This window comes from Jaculus jaculus, chromosome 6, assembly GCF_020740685.1.
Source record: "Jaculus jaculus isolate mJacJac1 chromosome 6, mJacJac1.mat.Y.cur, whole genome shotgun sequence".
Taxonomy (NCBI): domain Eukaryota; kingdom Metazoa; phylum Chordata; class Mammalia; order Rodentia; family Dipodidae; genus Jaculus; species Jaculus jaculus.
The window spans coordinates 27,848,088-27,869,134 of NC_059107.1; the positions used below are offsets into that span (position 1 = coordinate 27,848,088).

The following is a 21,047-nucleotide window of genomic DNA, read 5'->3' on the forward strand; positions in this document are numbered from 1 at the left end:
ATGTTCTGCTCTCCAGGTCCCATGTAAGCCAGTGATGCAAGCGTGCAAGGTCACACAGGGGGCACACGCGTCTGGAGTTTGCAGTGGCTGGAGGTGCTGGCGCACCAATTCTCACACACTCTCTGTCTCTCGCTCTCGCATTAAAAAAAGTAAGGCCACCAGGTGTGGTTGCGCACGCCTTTAATCCCAGCACTCCACTCGGGAGGCAGGGGAGGAGGATTGCAGTGAGTTTGAGGCCACCCTGAGACTTCATAGTGAGTTCCAGGTCAGTCTGGAGTAGAGTGAGACCCTACCTTGAAAAACCAAAAAAAAACAAAAACAAAACAAAACAGGCTGTCTGTTGGACTTGCCTCAAAAAAAAAAATATTTTTTTTTAAAAGCATACACATCTTTCTGAAGCAGGCAGACATTTAGGTTATATGAAAGGAGCAATTAGACATCAGTGAAGAAAGGTTTGCTCTGTAAGTGAACACAGGTGGGATGCTTTGGTTGGGGGTACACACTTGGCATCCTGTAGGGGTCAGCACCTAGTTAAACCACCTGAGCAACCTGAAGACCCGGAACCCACAGTAAGCTCAGAACCTTTGCTTGCGACCCCTCCTGGGGCAGGGCGTTTCTTCTTGAAGAGAAGCCCCAGTGATGGCCAGACTTGGTCTGAAATGTCCAGTGGGTCTTCTGGACCAAGGCAGGGAGACCAGGGCAAAGGGCAAGAATCTCCCCATTGGCACCCACAGTAAGATGGGCATACACTGGGCTGTGGGCGTCGTGTGTGGAGGACGCTTTATCCCTGACCACAGCATTCTGCATGGGGCCAAATGAGTCGCAGAGTGGCAGACGGAATGTACCTTCTGTGGGCTCCCATGCCAGCACTCAGTGGGCACCCCACCAACTGCGCTGCTCAACATGCCCAGTGGCTCAGGCAGTACTGGGGGGCAGGGTCCTGTGTGTGCACATGTGCGTGGGGGCGTGGGAGTGAGCACGGGGGATGGCACGAGGTGGCAGAAATCAGAATAAAATGTTAGAATGCTTCAGGCCTCCCTCTTCCCCATGCCCTGGTTCCCCAAACACAGTGCTTTGCATCAACAGAAAGCGAACTGGGGGATCCAGGGACTGGAGGACCACTGAGCAGATGGCTGCTGGAAACCACAGTGGCTGCCGCCTGGCACTGCGGGGACTCGCCGAGAAGCCACGAGGACTTCAGGAGGGTGAGTCCGCAGTGACGTCACGAGCAGAGCGAGACAGCAAAGCTGGTGTTTTGGCAAACAGGAGGGGCACACCCGTTCCCCCTGGCCCCTGGCCCCAAAGGCCCAGTCACTTCCACTGGATGGGCTCTGGGCTCGATGAGGACATGCATCAGTTTCACCTGAGGACACCGCGCCCTCCAATAGTGAACAAGAAAGAGGGGACACTGGAGCACAGGCCCGGGGGCTGGCTTCCAGCTGGCACAGGAGCAAGAGGGAAGCAGGTCCTGAGTAGCTTTGTTCACCGAGGATGGGAGGCCCTGGAGGCTGCCCCAAGGCCGTGCTGTCTGCCATGGCGTGGTGGGGCGCGGTGGCGGCGGTGCTGGGGCGCCGTTAGGAAGCATCCGCAGAGCTATAGTGGACGAGCTTGCTAGTTCTGCTGGATGCGGTGGGGCCCACCTCTGCCTCCTCGCTGAGTTTGAAGAACATTTCCTGTTCCCTCTTCTTCAAGTTCAAGTCCTCTTCCAGAGCCTAGGGGGAGAGGGCAGATGGCTCTCAGTGGGTCTCCACCCACAGGACCCCACCCCGCCACTGGCACGGCCTTCTCCTGAGCACTGCAGTTCAGGGAGTCCAGTGGCGAAGACGTCTTCCCTCCGTGGGTTAAGTACCCGCACCTTCTTCCTCTTGCCAACTGCCTTCAAGAGCTTCCTGATGGCAAAATGCCCATAGGACTGTCCTGGCAGGAAACTACCAGATGAAAAGAGAAAAAGGAGAGGAGATGGGGAGAGTGATCTGACAGTAAGAGGCCAGAAATGCCCATGGTTCCATGTATGGAACATTTCCACAGAAACCTGTGGGGTGGTAGTTTTTCTGTCTTTTTATTTTGTTTGTTTTTTTTCAAATATTTTATTTTTATTTATCTGAGAAATAGAGAGAGATACAGACAGAGAGGGAGGTAGAGAGAGCCACGGCCTCCAGCTGCTGCAAACAAACTCCAGACACATGTATCCCATTGTGTGTCTGGCGTATGTGGGTCCTGGACAATAGAACTTGGGTCCTTTTGCTTTTCAGGCAAGTGCCTTAACTGTTAAGCCATCTCTCCAGGCACACCCCACCCAGTTTTTTATTTGTTTGTTTATTTTGGTTTTTCGAGGAAGGGTCTTGCTTATAGCCCAGGCTGACTTGGAATTCACTTTGTAGTCTCAGACTGGCCTTGAACTCAAAGTGAGTACTGGGATTAAAGGCGTGCACCACCATGCCCAGCTTGCTTACGTTCTTTTTCTTTTTAAAATATTTTTATTTATGCAGGGCCTCCAGCCACTGCAAATGAATTCCAGATGCTTGCACCATGTTGTGTATCTGGCTCTATGTGGGTACTGGGGAATTGAACTTGAATCATTAGGCTTTGCAGGCAAATGCCTTAACCACTAAGCCATCTCTCCAGCTCCTCAGGGAGTTCTTTTCATAAGACATGCCCCACTACCCCCTCTGAGGGTCTGATTCTGAAGATGTAAGGTGGGCAAAGTTTCTGAGCAGTTTCCCCCAGGCATGCATGAGTCTATCCAGATACAATGAATGCTATTAGAAAGACTTCTTAAGGTCTCTCTGATCATAAGCACTAGTTAATAGACACAGAAAACACAGTGGTGTCTCCACAGTCAGACAGGTTATCAAGGAAGAATTTGGAAATACATGTTTCTATAAATTCTTTACTTAAAGGTTGGTAGCTTTTTTTAAAAAAAAGTGGGAGACAGGCATGATGGTGCATGCCTCTAATCCCAGCTCTCAGGAGGCAGAGGTCAGAGGATCACCATGATTTTGAGGCCGCTCTGAGAGTACCTAGTGAATTCCAGGTCAGCCTGGGTTACAGCAAGACCCTACCTTGAGAAAACAAAACTACCCAGCCAGGCATGGCTGCGCACTCCTTTAATCCCAGCACTGGGAAGGCAGAGGTAGGAGGATTGCCGTGAATTCAAGGCCAGCCTGAGCTAGAGCGAGACCCTACCTCAAAAAAAAAAACCAAACCTGGGGCTGGGGAAATAGGTCAGTAGTTAAAGTCTCAAATTACTTGCAAAGCCTGTTGACCTGGGTTCAATTCCCCAGCATCCGTGTAAAGCCTGATGCAAAAAGTGGCATAAATCTGGAATTTGTTTGCAGTGGCAAGACTCTGGTATACTCTTATACTTACTTATTTAACACACACACACATGCAAATAAATAAGACTATTGAAAAAAACTGAGGGGCTGGAAGAAGATGGCTGAGCAGTTAAGGCACATTCCTGTGAGGCCTGAGGACCCAGGTTTGATTCTCCAAGTCCCACATAAGCCAGATGCACAAGATGGTGCATGCATCTGGAATATGTTTGCAGTGGCTAGAGGCCATGGCATGCCCATTCTCCTATCTCTCTCTGTCTCTAATAAATAAATAAATAAAAATCTTTAAAAAAAAAAAAAAGCCTGAGGCTGGGCATGGCATCACACGCCTTTAATCCCAGCACTTGGTAGGCAGCGGTATGAGGGTCATGGAGGGTTCCAGACGCAGTGAATTTCAGGTCAGCCTGGGCTAGTATGAGACCCTAACTCAAAAAACTAAAAATTGCCAGGCACATACCTTTAATCCCAGAATTTGGGAGGCTGAGGTAGGAGGATCACTGTGAGCTCAAGGCCAACCTGAGACCAAATAGTGAATTCCAGATCAGCCTGGGCTAGAGTGACACCCTACTTTGAAAAATCAAAAAGGAAAAGAAAAAAGCCCCCAAATTAAAATCACTATATTGGCCAAATCTAATATGTCTGTAAACCATTCCAGCCCATGAGCCACCAGTTATGACCTGTGCTTTAGGAATACTAATTTAAGCATATTTTCTACTACCATTTAAGCACAAAGAGGCTTAGTAATTGGCTTAAGTACAGGTTGAGTATCCCTACCCTGAAAATCTAAAGTGTTTCAAAATCTAAAAAGTTCTGAGTATCAGTATGATGTCAACGAGTGGAAAATTCCACCTCTGACCTCATGTGATGGCTGGCAATCAAAAGGCTGATGTGCTAAAAAAAAAAAAAAAAAAAAAATACTATAGGAGGAAAAGATCATGACATCAAAAGTAAAAGAGAGACTGATTGAGATGGGGGGGCGTATGATGGAGAAGGGAATTTCAAAGGGGAAAGTTGAGGGAGGGAGGGTATTACCATGGGGTATTTTTTATAATCATGGAAGTTGTTAATAAAAACTTGGAAGAAAAATAAATAAATAAAATACTATATGAAATTATCTTCTGGTTATGTGTAAGAGGTATGAAAAATAAATGATTTTTTTTTTTTCCTTTTTGGTTTTTCGAAGTAAGGTCTGACTCTAGCTCAGGCTGACCTGGAATTCACTATGTATTCTCAGGGTAGCCTTGAACTCATGACAATCCACCTACCTCTGCCTCCTGAGTGCTGGGATAAAAGGCATGTACCACCACGGCAGGCAAAATAAGTGAGTTTTGTGTTAGATTTGGGTCCTGTCCTGGCTTGTACATAAAACATGCCCTGCAGACTCATGCACTTGAGAGCGCTTAGTCCCTGAGCTGGCGAGACTCCTTGGGGAATTTGTGGCACCTTTGGGAAGGGAGGCACGGCTGCTGGAGGCGGTCGCTGTGGGAGGGCCTTCAGGGTTATAGTTCTAGCCTTGCTTCCAGCCAGGCTCTCTGCTTCCTTTTTTCTTTCCTTTTTTTCTTTTTGGTTTTTCAAGGTACGGTCTCACTGCAACCCAGGCTGACCTGGAACTCACTCTGTAGTCTCAGGCTGGCCTTGAAGTCAGCGATCCATCCTCCTACTTCTGCCTCCCAAGTGCTGGGATTAAAGGCGTGTGCCATCATGCCCAGTTTATTTCTAAAATATTTTTATTTATTTTGTAAGGCGAGAGAAACAGGTGGGGAGGCGGGGAGAGAATGGGCATGCCAGGGCCTCTAGCTGCCGCAAATGACCTCCAGAGGTGTGCACCACTTTGTGTATTTGACTTTACGTGGGTACTGGGGAATGGAACCCGGGTCATTAGGCTTTGCAGGCAAACACTTTAACCAGCCCACAGCTACTGACAAAATGGAAGTGAGAGAGGCGTGTTTCAATAAACTTTTACTGAGAAAAGCAGGTGGATAAGTCAGACCTGGTCCATCGGCAGCACTGCGCTCACCCTGCTTTAACAGTCTAAAAGGACAGAGAAAGGTAGAAAGGTAGCTGGCATGGACTTCTACCCTGAGGTGCCACAGGCCAAGTGAGCTCCAGTGCCCCAAGCACATCTACCCCTGCAGTGCCTCCAGGAGCCCAGACCCCCCTCCAGGCTATGAGACCCCACGTAGCTGGTAAGAAAGGTGACCGTTCATTTCAGATTCTGTTAAACTGTGGCCAGCGCTGGGCATGTTGACACACGCCTTTTAATCCCAGCACTCGGGAGGCACAGGTAGGAGGATTGTTGTGAGTTCGAGGCTACCCTGAGACTACATAGTGAACTCCAAGTCAGCCTGGGCTACAGTGAAACCCTACCTCGAATTCCCCCCATCGCCCCCAAAAATAAAAGTGGCCAGGACACAGACACTGAGGGTAAGACATCCAGACCCTCGTTTCCCAATGCAAGACTTAGCAGGAACACTGAGTATCAGACATGCCGGAAGGTCATGCCTAACAGACAGGGATAAACACAGGAAGGTCTGGGGCCCTGGCTGGCTGCAAGACACCATTAGCCCTGAAGGGCAACCTCGGTTCAAGGACTTTCAAGGCCACTACCCAGCTGAAGTGGGTGGCTGCCTCTTACCCAGACCACAGGGCCGGCTAACAGGGCAGGAATGTGTGATACCAAACAAACTTGAGGACATTAGGTTGTGTGGGGTACAAGGTCAAGTGGAATTAGGGCATCTCTCTGCTCAGAGTTTCAGAGTGAGAATGCCTTTGATCAGTGTTTTGGGCTGATGACTTTTTGGATGACACTGTACAATACAGAAAGCTCTACTTTACAGATGAACGTGCGCACGGGGCCCTGTGAGGATTAATCTTGTGTGACACACTTGATGAGGTCTGGGTACCCAATTCTTTGGCCAACCAGTCTATTTCTTTTTTTTTCTTTTTCTGAGCACTTGGGAGGCAGAGGTAGGAGAATCACTGTGAGTTCGAGGCCACCCTGAGACTACATAGTGAATTCCAGGTCAGCCTGGACTAGAGTGAGACCCTACAAATAAAACCAAATAAACCACGGAGCCATCTCTCCTGTCCCCGTCAGACTTCTGAACACTCACCATAGCAGGATAAGGGGCGTGTCCTAAACTGCTAAGGGCAGGACTGTTTGTTGTGGTGCTAGATACAGAGCGGAGAGTATCACACTTGCTGGGCAAGCGCCCTGCCTCTAAGCATTTTATTCTTTTAATAATATTTTTTACTTTATTCTTATTTATTTATTTGAGAGAGAGAGAGAGAGAAACAAAGAGGTACAGAGGAGAGAGAGAATGGGCGCGCCAGGGTCTCTAGCCACTACAAATGAACTCCAGACGCATGCACCTCCTTGTGCATCTGGCTTACATGGGTCCTGGGGAATCGAACCAAGGTCCCTTGACTTTCCAGGCAAATGCCTTAACCGCTAAGCCATCTCTCCAGCCTAGGATTCCCCTCTGAGTGTTTCATGCCTCCACTCAAAGTGTGCAGCCAGTAATGCCATGCACACTAAGGTGGGAAGCTACTGCAGACAGGAAACACTCTGGTTTGGCTGGCCTCTGACCTTACACACGGACTTCCCCTGAGGGCCATTTTCCAGAAGCTAGGCTTCTGCATGGCAACACGACTGACTTCAGCCCACAGCAGGCTCTCTGTGCCCACCAGGGAGGCAGGAATCCTCTGAGGAGGACAATACGGCCCAGTGCCCGAGGCTACTGTTCTTGCCGTGGGAGAACTGCCAAAATTCAGAACAAGAAGCCACAAAGCAAAGATCCGAAAATTGAAAACCAGGCGGCCCAAGGTGTCCTGGCCGCGCCTTGGACAGCCACCAGCTCAGCGATTACCTTTTTGCGTGGCCGGAGCTTGTCCCGCCATTCCTTCAGACTCTGGTTGTGGCTCTCGTCCAGGGCCTTCAGTTTCTGGGTCTCGTGCTCGACCAACAGGTGACACTTTTCATTCTGGAACGGGGAAGACAGGTGTGAGGCTGAGGAGGCAGAGGCTGTGCAGGGTGAGACCCGCTGAAGCCTTGAGGGCACTGCCACCCTGTGTTTATCACACGCTTCCCCGATCACAGACCCACTTACCCATGGCTCTGCACATGAAAGGCACTTGCACCAGCTGGTGCCCAGAGGAGTATTCCAGAGCACTAACGGGTAACAACAGTTTAAGGTAGGGTCTCGCTCTAGCCCAGGCTGACCTGGAATTCACTATGTATAGTCTCAGGGTGGCCTCGAACTCACAATCATCCTACTTCTGGCTCCTGAGTCCATGCGCCACCACGCCTGACTGTTTCGTTTCTACAAAGCATTGGTTCCTTATGTAATTTTCATTTCAATGTGTATAGAATATCTCACCATCTATCAGTTCTTTAAACATTCTCCTACTAAAAATATCACCTAAGCCGGGCGTGGTGGCGTACGGCTTTAATCCCAACACTTGGGAGGCAGAGGTAGGAGGACTGCTATGAGTTTGAGGCCCCCCTGACAATACATAGTGAGTTCCAGGTCAGCCTGGACTAGAATGAGACCCTACCTTGGAAAACCAAAACACCAAAAATCCCCCTCCCCCCAAAAAAACCTGGGGGTGGACAAATGACTTGGTGATTAAGGCGCTTGCCTGCAAAGCATAATGACCTGGGGGTCAGTTCTCTTGTACCCATGTAAAGCTATGTCTACAAAGTAGCACATGCATCTGGAGTTTGTAGTGGCTAGAGGCCCTTGGGCGTCCATTATCTCTCTCTGAGTGCAAACAAATAAAATAGGTCTAGAGAGATGGGTTAGTGGCTAAGGCACTTGCCTGCAAAGCCAATGGACCTAGGTTTGATTCCCCAGGACCCATGTGAGCCACATGCACAGGGTGGTGCATGTGTCTGGACATACCCATTCTGTATTTGCCTCTCTCAAATAAATAAATGATAATAAAACTGAAATAAATAAAATATTTAAAAATATATATATTACCACATTAGCCAGGCGTGATGGCACATATCTTTAATCCCAGCTTGCTGGCCCAGTGCCTACGTAAAGCCAGATGCATCCAGAGGCTGTTTGCAGAAGCAATAGACCCTAACTTGCCTATACTCTGTCTCTCTCTGCTCAAAAATAAACAAATACTTTTTTTTTCTTTTTCTTTTTTTGTTCGTTGAGGTAGAGTCTCACTCCAACCCAGGCTGACCCAGAATTCACTATGTAGTCTCAGGCTGGCCTGGCACTCACAGCGATCTTCCTACCTCTGCCTCCAAGTTCTGGGATTAAAGAAATGTGCCACCATGCCCAGAAAAAAGAATTTTTTTTTTTTTTTTAGAAAAAATGAAATTGCCACATGAATCCAGTGGCCTAAGCAATGTCTTGAAACCCACAGAGGCTGGAGTCGACCCCATCCTTCAGGGGCAATGCTCCATTCCACCACAAGGAGGCTCCAAATACCAGCTCCTGGAAGTGAGCCTTTAGGCTCTCTAGCTGTTGGAGGGCCAAGCTGTCAAGTTTTGATGGGCAACCTCCTCCAGGCCAGACACAAACTAGAAGCCAGGGTGCTAGAAGGGGCCAAGGATTTCCACAGAAGTACATTTCCCAAGCTGGGCATGGGGGCACACACCTTTCATCCCACTCGGGAGGCAGAGATAAAGAAAAGAAGTGCATTTCCCAAAACAGGCTCTGGGCATGGCATTCACAAACCCACACACGCCAGTCTGGCCAAACAGGAGCCATGGCCATTTTATATGAATACTGTGGCTTCTTAGGGTAATACGATTCATCCAAAGTCACATAGCCTGACAGCAGATTGGAACCTGTCTATACGGGCTTGTGTGGCCAGGAGCCTTGCTTCTGTGGAGCCTTTGGACCCACATATCCACTGCTTGGGGGAAACTGAGGTACGGGGAGAGGGGGGTTACCTGCAGCTGCTGCAGTTCACTTAGGTTGCTCTCACACTGTGCCACCATGTCCCGCATCTGGTTCTCATGTTTTTGCTGCTGCTGTAGCCGGTCAGCCTTCTGTCTCTTCTCCTCCTGCTGGGAGAACTACACAAGACAAGGGGACACTGGGCCAGGTGCCCACCTCAGCCTGTGCCCCCTCTGCTGTGATCGTTGACCTGCGTGGACAACCCAGCCTCAGTCTTCAAGGAGCCCCGATGGGTTAGGGACCTGACGTAGTCATGTGACGTGTGTTAGGACAGTGTACGCAGGAATCACAGGGACAAGAGTCACGTGAGAGACATGAAAGAGGGGTGACGGGTGAGAGCCCAGGAAGTTGCGTGTGTGAACGGCATCGGCAAAGGACAAGCTCTCTTGCCCAAGGACTCTGTCCCCCAGGGGAGATGCTCTGTGAGCTAGTGAAGCTTCCAGGCTGTGACTGGGTTCTGTAACCCCTCCCAAGACCCTGTGCCACACTGGATACTTTACAATCACCCCCCCACCGTACAAGGCCCAAGCGGTTCCAAGGCCGGTTCTGTCCCCACTCCCACGCGCCGCAGCGCACCAGGCGCGGTTCCTGCCTGCTTGATCTTCTCGCGCTGCTCCGAGGCACTGCCCGCCCCGTTGATGTGCAGGCTCTTCTTGAACATGGCCATGCGGGTCTTGCCCTCGCTCCTCTGGATCTTGGGCAGCCGGGCCTTCTCCTGCTGCTGCCTGACTTTCAGCTGCTCCAGCATGCGGTGGTTATAGCGCTGCATCTGCTCCCGCTCCTGAGGGGACACCAGCCAGGGCCACGTTGGTCACAGGGAGGTCGCGCAATACATGGCAGGCGATGCCAGCACAGTGAGGCTGTGCTTGTTGATTTACTACTCCATATGCTTCCTGTCCCTGGATTGCCACGGTCTGACTTAGATTATTTTTCAAAAGACGGATGTGAAAACATATACAATCAACAGAAACTATACTATTATCTATTTATTTGAGAGAGAGACAATGGGTGCTCAGTGCACCAGGGCCTTCAGCCATTGCAAATGAACGCCAGATGCATGCGCCACCTTGTGCATCTGGCTTACGTGGGTCCTGGGGAATCGAACTTGGGCCCTTTGGCTTTACAGGCATGTGTTTAACCATTAAGCTATCCCTCCATCCCTGTTCCTTTCTCTTTCTTTCTTTTTTTTTTTTTTTGAGGTAGGGTCTCACTTTAACCCAAACTGACCTGGAATTCACTCTGTAGTCTCAGGGTGGCCTCGAACTCATAGAGACCCTCCTACATCTGCCTCCCGAGTGATGGGATTAAAGGTGTGTGCCACACACAGCTGATTCACCTTCTCAATACTGCCTCATCTAACTGGTGACAACAGCTCATCATCAATTATCTCAATGCGAAGTGTACATAAGATGGGATGGTTCACTGTGATTGGGAGCAGATGTGGATTCCTCTTGTAAACAGCCTGGATAAATAAGAATTTACTCCTTTCCCTAACATCTGCTTGTGTTGGCAAACTCTGTAAGGGGTGGGGGTACCTCCTCACAAAGCCTCCCTGACTTGTTGCTGCCCAGGTTGGACACCTTTCTAAGCCCTTGTGGCCCTGGGCTGACTTTTATCACCACACGTTAATAAGGAACCAGAAATCACCCACAGCTACTGTGCATCTGGACCTTGATTGATCTGTCACTGTCCCCACTATGGGGACAACAGGGAGTATAGACGTGGATGGTGCTCTAGCCAGAAAGGGATGGGGTCCTCAGCAGGCACCAGGACTGAAGGAAGGCTTTATGGTAGAGGTGGTACTAAGGGGAAAGCTAAAAACATTCTGAGAGGCTGCATGGGAGACCGAAAACGGGAAAGACAGGAAGGAAAGTGGAAAAATGTGAGAGCACCTTTGTGCTGGTTTGATGCAGGTGTCCTGTATAAGCTTAGGGGGTTCCAAAAGCCAGGTTCCCAGCTGATGGCAATTTGGGAATTAACGCCTCTTGGAGGCAGTGAATTGTTGGGAGCAAGCAGGTTTATGGGTGTTATAACCAGCTTCCTCAGGCCAGCATTTGGCACAGTCTCCTGTTGCTGTTGTCCACCTGATGTTGGCCAGGAGGTGATGGCCACCCTCTGCTCATGCCATCGTTTTCCCTGCCATCATGGAGCTTCCCCTCAAGTCTGGAAGCCAAAATAAACCCTTCTCCCCACAAGCTGCTCTGGGTTGTTTTCTGCCAGCAATGCACACCTGACTGCGACAACCTTGCACCCCAGGTTTGGGGTCAGGAGGGAGCTGCCTGCCCCCTCTGTCCCCCCGCATGGTTGCCCCCATTCCAGGTCCCTCAAGGAGGAGTAAGACGGCTGGGAGGACCTCCTGGGACCCGCAGCCACACAGACCCCTCCTGGGGGCACAGATGGCACCCACAAGGCGTGCCCTCGTGCCCAGCCTCGCCCCCCAGTCCCGCTGCGCCACCTCACCTTCTCGTGCTTGCGGAGCAGATCGTGCCGCTGCAGGAAGTACTGGTCCTTGAGCTGCTGTTTCACCAGCTGGTGCCTCTCCTGCAGCTGGCGCTCCTCCATCTCCCACAGCGCCGCCTCCCGCTCTGCAGAGGACATGGCAGCAGCCCGGTCAGGAGCGGGTAGAGCCAGAGACTAAACGGATCTCCCAGCCCCTTCCTTCTGCCAGGCCTCCTCACACTGAAGGTGCCACTCAACCTGCTGCCCAACCAGAGCTGAGCCCTAGACGCTGCCCCAAAGCCCAAGGGATGGCTGGTCTCAGCAGGGAGTGAGGGGGAGCAGGAAGCCTTCCAAGTGCCCGGCCAGGACAGTAAGAGCTCCAGAAACCCTCTCTATACCTCCGCTTCCACCTTTACCAAGGGGCACAATCGTACCCCAGAGGTCGGAATGTCCTTGGTAGTTTTATGTTTTTTTTTTTTTTTTTCACTCACTATATAGTCTCAGGGTGGCCTCAAACTCCCTGTGATCCTCCTACCTCTGCCTCCCAAGTGCTGGGATTGAAGACGTGTACCACTATGCCTGGCTGGAAGGTTTTTCATTATTATTATTATTATTACTACTACTACTACTACTTTACTTGGTTATTATAGACAGAAAGAGGGAGAGAGAGAACGGACGCACCAGGGACTCTAGCCACTGCAAATGAACTCCAGATGCGTGTGCCACCATAGGCATCTGGCTTAATGGGACCTGGAGAATTGAACCTGGGTCCTCAGGCTTTGCAGGCATGTGCCTTAAATGCTAAACCATCTCTCCAGCCTTGGAAGACTTTTTTTTTTCTTCTCAATTTTTATTAACATTTTCCATGACTATAAAAAATATCCCATGGTAATATCCTCCCTCCCTCACCCCCCCCCACTTTCCCCTTTGAAAATTCCATTGTCCATCATATCCCCTCCCCATCTCAATCATTCTACTTACATATATACAATACCAACCTATTAAGTACCCTCCTCCCTCCTGGAAGACTTTTTAAAGTATAGTCTAGACCACACTTCTGTTTTTCCAATGGGCCCAAGTGGAGACCACAAGGTGAGAAATATACCATCAGAAAAAGCAGGTCCTAACCGGGCCGCGATAGAATGAATTCCAGGTCAGCCTGGACCTTAGGGAAACCCTACCTCAAACCACGCCCCCCAAAAAAACGGCAAAGAAAGAAAGCAGGTCCTCAGCGGGCACCATCTGCTAGTACCTTCACCTTGCCTCCTCTAGAACTAGAGTAGGAAACTTGTGATCTTTATCAGCCACCCAGGCTGCGGGGTTTTGTTTACAGCCCCTTAAGCAGCCTGGCATACAACCAAAAAATCATCATTCTTAGTTCCCTCATCTACAAAATTAGGATAATGGGCTGTGCATGGTGGCACATGTCCTCAATACACTTTTTTTTTTTTTTTTTAGAATCTCCAAATCAACTTTTATTTATTTATTTTGGTTTTCTGAGGTAGAGTCTCACTCTCACCCAGACAGACCAGGAATTCACTCCGTAGTCTCAGGGTGACTTCAAACTCACAGCGATCCTCCTGCCTCTGCCTCCCGAGTGCTGGGATTAAAGGTGTGCACCACCATGCCTGGTTTCAACTTCTTGATTCAACTTGTGCTCTAAGAATGCACTGCTTATTAAATATAATTTTAAAAATCTTTTTACAAGCCTCCATGCCTATTTTTTTTAAAGCAAACTTCAACAAAGCTGGTTTGGTTTACAATGACCCATGCAGATAATAAAACCCTGAGCAGTCCTTGACTTGGCATAGTTTGCCCTAAGTTCAGGCCACAAAGAAATAGCCTCTGGCATGCTGAATGTGTAAGCCTAAATATACAGTCAATATACAGGAGAAGCCTCTGGTTTGCCCAGCATCACTTACAGGGGCCAGCCAGGTCCCCATGTGAAACCAAAGTTTTCAAGGAAGGGCCAAATACACTCCAGAGAGAACATATGCTATTGTGCTGGTACCTTACCTTCGAGTATAGCCAGGCCACCACCCATCCTTTCGTGTCAATACCCTCCCACAGGACCATGGAGGTAAGCACAGTTCCCACCTTCAGGCTACACCTTCCAGCAGTGGGCACCTATCTCCCCTTCATGGAAGGACTTGTGTAGGAGAAGGAGGGGAAATGGAGCCAGGAGATCTGTCCCTCATTAGCATGCAGAAGCCTGGGGGGCCTCCTAAAAGGAGATGGCTGTGTGCATATCTAAATTCAGGAGGAAAGCCATGGCTGGAGAAGGGCAGATTTCAGTGGCAAGATAAGAGCTACTGGGGCTGGAGAGAGGGCTCAGTGGTTAAAGACACTTGGTTGCAAAGCGTGAAGGCTCAGGTTTGATTCCCCAATACCTACGTAAAACCAGATGAACAATGTGGCGCAGGTGTATGCAGTTCATCTGTAGTGGCAAGAGGCCCTGGCATGTCCATTCTCTCTCTCTCTCTCTCTCTCTCTCTCTCTCTCTCTCTCTCTCTCGTAAGTAAATAAGCAAACAGACAGACATTTAAAGGGCTACTAAAACTCAGGAATCCCTCCTACAGAGAATGGAGAAAAATGAAGAACAATGACTAACTGCCAGGTGATGAAGCTTTGCGATCCTCTGAGTTGGATCAAAATGAAAGGAGACAGGGTTAAGGGTGCATCTAAGGGAGGGGTGGGAAAACAGGGACAAAACGGGTGGGTGAGGGGACATGCAATAGTGCTGTGGGCAGCAGCTGGGCCCAGCAGGAGGAACAAGCCAAGGAGGAGGAGGTCAAACAGGCAGGCTGGGCCTGTCAGGCTCAGAGTAGGTTACAGGTCAGCTGTGTCGACATAGCTCAAGCACCCTGTCCAGCCTTTCCTAGGAAGCCTTGAAGGAGGTAGGAGAAAGCACATCTACCACCAGGGTGGGAGGCAGGAGGTCTCAGGAGATAAGAAGTCCTGAGATTTTGTTCAATACACTTGTTTTGTGGGGGAGGCAGAGGTAGGAGGGTTGTGGTGAATTTGAGACCACTTGGGACTACACACAGAGTTCTAGGACAGCCTGAGCTACAGTAAGACCCTGCCTCAAAAACACTTTTTATTTTATTTATTTATTTTATTTATTTATTTATTTATTTTTGGTTTCTCGAGGTAGGGTCTCACTCTGGTCCAGGCTGACCTGGAATTAACTCTGTTATCTCAGGGTGGCCTTGAACTCATGGCAATTCTCCTACCTCTGCCTCCCAAGTGCTGGGATTAAAGGCATGTGCCACCATGCCCAGCTTCAAAAACACTATTTAAAAAAGGGCTGGGAAGGTGGCTTAGTGGTTAAGGCACTTTCCTGTGAAGCCTAGGGATCCATGTTCTACTCTCCAGATCCCACGTCAGCCAGACACACAAAGATGAGGCAAGCGCAAGGTCGCACATGCCCACTAGGTGGCGCAAGCAGTGGCTGAGTGTGTCAATTCTCTCTCCCTCTGACTCTCTCTAAAAGGATAATAATAATAATAAATATAAAACACTAAAAAACAAAAGTAGCCGGGCATGGTGGCGCACACCTTTAATCCCAGCACTCAGGGCAGAGGTAGGAGATCGCCATGAGTTCAAGGCCACCCTGAGACTACACAGTGAATTCCAGGTCAGCCTGCGCTAGAGTGAGACCCTACCTCAAAACAACAACAATCAGGATAGTGGTTGGACCTGAGTTGCAGGGGTAAAGCGAGGACAGCCGGAGGTCAAGGTTCAAACGCTGACTGGCAGGGCGCTGGTCAGTGTGCGCCGCAGGTTTACACGCTGGTGATGCTGCCAGGGGCCGATGCCCCCTCCCCTAACCTGGCTCACCTATTCACATTCCCACTACGTCCCTGCGCCTCTTCTTTCCCCTTGGCTTCTGGAATGACCTCACACCGTACTGGTGACAACTGCTACGCTTGCCTTGTTGCATGTCTGGTGGGGGTGGGGACTGCCTCTACCTTCACCATGAAGGACGGAGAAGAGCCGGGAGTTGCGTGCTGCCCACCCCACATGGCGGGACCGGGTGCCCCTCCTCCACCCCGGGCCCCACCTCGAAGGAGCTCCTGCTTCCTGTTCAGGCATTCGCGCTCCTTCTCGCAGATCTCACGCCGGTTCTCCATGGTGAGCTTCTTCATGGCCAGCTCCAGGTCCTCTTTCTGCTTGGCTAAAAAGTCCCGGTCCTACAGGGAAGGGAGGACAAGGACAAGACTGTGCCCAGGCTCGCTTGGGTGACTCCTGTAACAGCAGGAAGGTCATCGGGACCAGAGGAGTAAATGAAGCAAGAATGTGGGGAGAGGCAGAGGTAGGAGGATGGCCGTGGTTCAAGGCCATCCTGAGACCACATAGTGAATTCCAGGTCAGCCTGGGCTAGAGAGAGACCCTACCTCAAAAAACAAACAAACAAAAAACCAAAAAAGAGGGTGCCAACAAATGATGTATCCATATGAAACATGTTGTAATAATGAACATTAAAAAAAAAAAAGAATGTGAAAAGGCCGGGTGTTGTAGCATACACCTTTAATCCTAGCGCTTGGGAGGCCTATATAGAAGGAACACCATGAGTTCAAGGGCATCCTGGGACTACAGGGTGAATTCCAGGTCAAACCGAGCTATCTCAAAAAAAAAGCAATAGCGGTTAAGCGCTTGCCTGTGAAGCCTAAGGACCCTGGTTCGAGGCTCAATTCCCCAGGACCCACGTTAGACAGATGCACAAGAGGAAGCACGCATCTGGAGTTCGTTTGCAGTGGGTGGAGGCCCTGGTGCACCCATTCTCTCTCTCTCTCTATCTGCCTCTTTCTCTGTTGTTCTCAAATAAATAAATAAATAAATTTAAAAAAAAAAGCAAAAAACAAACAAAAGGAATGTGAAGAGATGACAGTGGACTCAACCATGCTATAACTCCAGTGATTAAATCAGAAACAGTGAGAACCAAGGACAACCAAAATCTGTCAACATGACAAGAAAAAATAGCTAGCCGGGTGTGTTGGCGCACGCCTTTAATCCCAGCACTGGGGAGGCAGAGGTAGGAGGATCACTGTGAAATTTGAGGCCACTCCGAGACTACAGAGTGAATTCCAGGTCAGCCTGAGCTAGAGTGAGACCCTACCTAAAAAAAACAAATAAATAAATAGCTGACTCCCTATCAGGAAATGAGCCACCCCTCACACATCAGCCAGGGCCCAGGGGAAACCACAGAGGAACTGGTGAGATGAGCAAGGGTGCTGCTCCCATGGCTAGCCTGACAACCAGCGTCGCAGTGATGGAGACAGACACTGAGGACACTCAAAACGCGCCACAGCAGAAATCCAAAAGCTGCTGAGAGTTCAACACTAATGTAGACTTAAAACACACCCACCAAGACTCAGGGAAGTTTGAGGAAGAGGAGGCGGAAAGATCGTTAAGGCCACAGAATGGAAGGGAATGTCCAGAGGCATTGCCCCACCCCCACGGTGACTCACTGCTGCTCTCGCAACTCATAGCCCACAACCCCATGTGAATACCAGCAATCCCACGGAGTGCAAAGGGAGCAGGGAGGAGGGAAATGATGGTGCCAACACATGGTATGTCCATCCAAAGTCTCCACTTAGTTTTAAAAGGGGAGAGGTGTGAGGTCCGAAATGTGACTGCTATTCCCACTGCAAAAATGACGTCATTCCAGGTGAGTGTTGTGTGTTGGGGATCAAAACCAGCCTCTCACACTTTACCACTGAACCACGCTTCCAGCTCCACTCCTTACCTTTTTTTTTTAAATTTTTTTAAATTATTTATTTATTTATTTGAGAGTGACAGACACAGAGAGAAAGACAGATAGAGAGAGAGAGAGAGAATGGGCGTGCCAGGGCTTCCAGCCTCTGCAAACGAACTCCAGACGCGTGCGCCCCCTTGTGCATCTGGCTAACGTGGGACCTGGGGAACCAAGCCTTGAACCGGTGTCCTTAGGCTTCACAGGCAAGCGCTTAACCGCTAAGCCGTCTCTCCAGCCCCACTCCTTACCTTTTAAAGTGCATTTATGCCATTTTTTTTTTTTGTGATAACTAGGATGTTTGCAAATATGAGATAATGTCTGAGAGAGCTGAACCAAGATAATGTGGCGGGCCAGGGAATAAGTGAGTGTGCGTGGGCAGATAATTACTAAGATGATGTGGAGAGTATGAATTTTTATTTTATTTTATTTTTTAGCTTTTTGAGGTAGGGTTTCACTCTAACTCAGGCTGACCTGAAATTCACTATGGAGTTCCAGGGTAGCCACGAACTCACGGCAATTCTCCTACTTCTGCCTCCCAAGTGCTGGGATTAAAGGAGTGCGTCACCACACCCGGATTCCATTTCTTGTGGTTATTTATTTGCAAGGAGAGAGAATGGGCACTCCAGGGCTTCTTGCCCCTGCAAACTCATGGCCAAGACCCTCCTACCTCCCCAGTGCTGGGATTAAAGGCATGCACCACCACACTTGCACTTGCTGACATAGCCTGACAGCTGGCATTTGAGTCCTCAGTACCTACCTAAAGCCAGATGCACAAGGTGGCCCCTGAGTCTGGAGTTCATTTGCCTTGTCAGGAGGCCCTGGTGGTCTCACACTCACACTCTCTATCTGCTTTTCTCACTCTAAATTTTCAACAAAATTACAATTCTATGCAAGGAAATTAAAAAAAAAAAAAAGAAAGAAAGCTCCTTGCAGGGTGCGGTGGCACATGCCTTTAATCTCAGAGCTTGGAAGCCTGAGGTAGGATTCCTGTGAGGCCAGCTTGAGACGACAGAGTAAAGTCCAGGTTAGCCTGGGATAGACAAAGACCCTACCTCAAAAAAAAAAAAAAAAAAAAGTAGATGGGCTGGAGAGATGGCTTAGCAGTTAAGGCACTTGCCTGAAAAGCCAAAGGACCCAGGTTCGATTCCCCAGGACCCATGTAAGCCAGATGCACAGAGTGGCACATGTGCCTGGAGTTTCTTTGTAGCAGCGGGAGGCCCTGGCACGCCCATTCTCTCTCTCTACCTGCCTCTTTCTTTCTCAAATAAATAAATAAATTAAATAAGGCTTATGTGCACATAATAATTGCACAGATGAGTACTCACAGCGTGCCTGGCATAATGATTAGGTCAAAGTAATTTGCAGACCCATCGCCTCAAGCATTAGCATTTTGGGAAGGGGGCGGCGTAAATCCTCCCCTAGCTATGTTGAATACACCACGCATCATTAGTGAGTGTGCTCACCTTCTGTGCACAGATAAACTGAGAAGGTGGTTTGAATCTGGTGTCCCCCATAGAAGTCATGTGTTTCGAGTGCTTGGTCCCAGTGGGTGGTAATCTGGGAGGCGGAGCCTTGCAGGAGGAGGTGTATTGCTGGGCCTGCAGGTTTACTGGCCCTAAGCTTGTGGGTGCGCCTCCTGCTGCTGTTGTCTACCTGACGTTGACAAGGAGGTGACCATAGGGGGCTCTGAAAGATAGGCTAGGGTAACATGGATATCCTAGCGACAGGCCTGAGTAAGAGAGGGGTTCTGGGTACCACTGAGGATTTCCTAACTCGGATCCCCTCCCAGCCCCCCACTCCCTGACCGAGGGCTGCAGACTCACGAGTTGCTGCTTCTTCTGCGAGTGCTCCTCCATCTTCTGCCTCATGTTCTCCTTCCGCTGGTGCCGGGGCAGTTTCTCCACCTCGCTCTTCACCTGCAGCAGAGGCACAAGGGCACCTCACACCAGGCCCTTCCTCCCAGGGCTAACCCATGAGTCCTCCACCCCAGGGTTCCAGGGCCTTCCTCCCAGGGCTAACCCATGAGTCCTCCACCCCAGGGCTCCAGGGCCTTCCTCCCAGGGCTAACCCATGAGTCCTCCACCCCAGGGTTCCAGGGCCTTCCTCCCAGGGCTAACCCATGAGTCCTCCACCCCAGGGTTCCAGGGCCTTCCTCCCAGGGCTAACCCATGAGTCCTCCACCCCAGGGTTCCAGGGCCTTCCTCCCAGGGATAACCCTTGAGTCCTCCACCCCAGGGCTCCAGGGCCTTCCTCCCAGGGATAACCCATGAGTCCTCCACACCAGGGCCATCAGGCTTTGCAAGTAACAGCCTTTAAGTACTGAGCCATCTCTTCTCATCCCCTGAAAAGATATTTTTGCCGGCCGGGCGTGGTGGTGCACGCCTTTAATCCCAACACTCAGGAGGCAGAGGTAGGAGAATTGCCATGAGTTTGAGGCCACCCTGAGACTCCATAGTGAATTCCAGGTCAGCATGGGCTAGAGTGAGACCCTACCTCAAAAAAAAAAAAGATATTTTTGCCTAATCACTCTCTCAACTCATGAAACACTAATTTTACAGATAGCTGCGGACTCTAATATCAATTTGAAAATACCTAAGATGCTTTTGTTTATGTTGAGTGCTGTCCCCTGCTGAGAACGCCAGCTGCGGTTCCTTCCACTTTGGTCCCCCCAGGTACAGGTGTGGGCACCACGGCCAGCCTTGCCCGGCTGTAGGCTGAGCACAGGCCCCCAGGTGGCCAAGAAGCACATTCCAAGGCCCTGAGAATTTATTCTGAGCGGACTCTGAGCCTGAGCCGAACACTTTAGAGTCTTGTCATTTAGGGCTCAAAGCATCCTCATGAAGAATGAATGCTGTGGTGGCTTGAATGTACAATGTCCCTATTGTCCCATGTGCTGATGACAAAGCCTCATGCTTAGTCCCCAGCTGCTAAAACCAGTTGGAGTTGGAGCCTTGCTGGAGGAGGTGTGTCACTGTGGGTGGGCCTTTGAGATTTCACAGTCAAGCACATTTGTCAGCGTGAGTGAGCGCACTCTGTCTGCTTTCCCCCAGCTGGGGTGAGAAGACGCGATTCCCCACGTGTCTGGGCTGTCATGCTTTCTCCACCACAATGCAACATCCCCTCACAGCTGTAAGCACATGCCTGCTAGCACTTGGGAGGCTGAGATGGGAGGGTCCTGTGAGTTCGAGGCCACCCTGAGACTACATAGTGAATTCCAGGTCAGCCTGGGCTAGAACGAGACCCTCCCTCAACAAACCAACCTACTGCTAGGTGTGGTGGCGCACGCCTTTAATCCCAGGACTTAGGAGGCAGAGATAGGAGATCACTGTGAGTTCAAGGCCAGCCTGAGACTAAATAGTGAATTCCAGGCCAGCCTGAGCTAGAGTGAGAGCCTACCTTAAAAAAAAACAAAACAAAACAAAAAAAAACCAACAACAACCAAACCAAACCAAATAAGCTGTAAGCCAAAATGGACCCTTTTCTTCCATTAGGTGGTCCTGGTGGAGTGTTTTATCCCAGCAATGAGAGAGGTTAATGCTACAGATGTCAATAAGGAATCTTTTCTTTTTTCCCTTTTGGTTTTTCCTGGTA

General features: G+C 49.9%; 1 protein-coding gene across 1 annotated transcript in view; it reads right to left on the reverse strand.

Moving 5' to 3' along the window:
* Nucleotides 1-368: 368 nt before the first annotated feature.
* The window catches only part of Stk10 (serine/threonine kinase 10), a 110,309-nt gene continuing 89,630 nt past the window's right edge, over nt 369-21,047 (reverse strand). The window contains exons 13-19 of the mRNA XM_004665005.2: nt 19,280-19,372; nt 15,762-15,891; nt 11,720-11,844; nt 9,852-10,040; nt 9,253-9,378; nt 7,205-7,318; nt 369-1,712 (exon numbers count right to left, since the gene is read on the reverse strand). Of these exons, the coding sequence (XP_004665062.2) occupies nt 1,575-1,712; nt 7,205-7,318; nt 9,253-9,378; nt 9,852-10,040; nt 11,720-11,844; nt 15,762-15,891; nt 19,280-19,372 (915 nt within the window). The 3' untranslated portion in view covers nt 369-1,574. The remainder of the gene's footprint in view (nt 1,713-7,204; nt 7,319-9,252; nt 9,379-9,851; nt 10,041-11,719; nt 11,845-15,761; nt 15,892-19,279; nt 19,373-21,047) is intronic.